Raw genomic sequence first — 1,087 nt, 5'->3', positions numbered from 1 at the left:
CTCAGAGACATTGATGTGTTCAAGGCTTCCCACCCTCAGCATGACGTCAGAGGAAAATGGCCGCCATGTGAATACTATTGGCTGATTTTGTCCTGAGCAGACTAAACCTACTGAATCAGTGTCTATGTGATCAGCTGAGGTGTGTGTGATCAGCTGAGGTGTGTGTGTGATCAGCTGAGGTGTGTGTGATCATCTGAGGTGTGTGTTTGATCATCTGAGGTGTGTGTGATCAGCTGAGGTGTGTGTGATCATCTGAGGTGTGTGTGATCAGCTGAAGTGTGTGTGGTCATCTGAGGTGTGTGTGATCAGCTGAGGTGTGTGTGTGATCAGCTGAGGTGTGTGTGTGATCAGCTGAGGAGTGTGTGTGATCAGCTGAGGTGTGTGTGATCAGCTGAGGAGTGTGTGATCAGCTGAGGTGTGTGTGATCAGCTGAGGAGTGTGTGATCAGCTGAGGTGTGTGTGATCAGCTGAGGTGTGTGTGTGATCATCTGAGGTGTGTGTGATCAGCTGAGGAGTGTGTGATCAGCTGAGGTGTGTGTGATCAGCTGAGGTGTGTGTGGACAGCTGAGGAGTGTGTGATCAGCTGAGGTGTGTGTGATCAGCTGAGGAGTGTGTGATCAGCTGAGGTGTGTGAGATCAGCTGAGGTGTGTGTGTGATCAGCTCAGGTGTGTGTGATCAGCTCAGGTGTGTCTGGACAGCTGAGGAGTGTGACCCACCCTCTCTGTATTTGTAGTTGTTGGTGACGTCCTGCCTCTGATTGGAGCCCACAGACTTGGTGGAGATGTTGTGACCCACTCTCTTTGTGTCAGAGTAGATTTTCACCTTGGAGCCGTCAGCTTTGACCTGACAGGAAACAGGAAACAGGAAATAAAATGACGTGTCTAAGCTGTTGTGTTTAACTGTGTGAGGGTGTGATGTGTTCACTGACCAGCCAGTCCACACAGTCAGCGTTCACCTCGGCAAAGACAAACGGGAGGTCGTATTTAGAGTTGATGTGTCCGTTCTTGATGGCGGTGAGGGGGGCGGGACCACAGCAGTAAACACCTGCAGACAGACAGACAGACAGAAAGTCAGACAGTCAGACAG

General features: G+C 50.7%; 1 protein-coding gene across 1 annotated transcript in view; it reads right to left on the bottom strand.

Moving 5' to 3' along the window:
- Positions 1 to 717: 717 nt before the first annotated feature.
- LOC111649602 (protein-glutamine gamma-glutamyltransferase 2-like) overlaps positions 718 to 1,087 on the bottom strand; it is a gene marked incomplete at both ends in the record, with an annotated part of 2,088 nt that continues 1,718 nt past the window's right edge. Inside the window, 2 exons of the mRNA XM_023399347.1 lie at positions 718 to 844; positions 930 to 1,045. Of these exons, the coding sequence (XP_023255115.1) occupies positions 718 to 844; positions 930 to 1,045 (243 nt within the window). The remainder of the gene's footprint in view (positions 845 to 929; positions 1,046 to 1,087) is intronic.

Source organism: Seriola lalandi, unplaced genomic scaffold (assembly GCF_002814215.2).
Source record: "Seriola lalandi dorsalis isolate HSWRI2012SDOR001 ecotype SW California unplaced genomic scaffold, Sedor1 jcf7180002051305, whole genome shotgun sequence".
Lineage (NCBI taxonomy): Eukaryota > Metazoa > Chordata > Actinopteri > Carangiformes > Carangidae > Seriola > Seriola lalandi.
The sequence above is the reverse complement of the archived record's forward strand: the minus strand, read 5'-3'. Positions and strand labels throughout refer to the sequence as shown.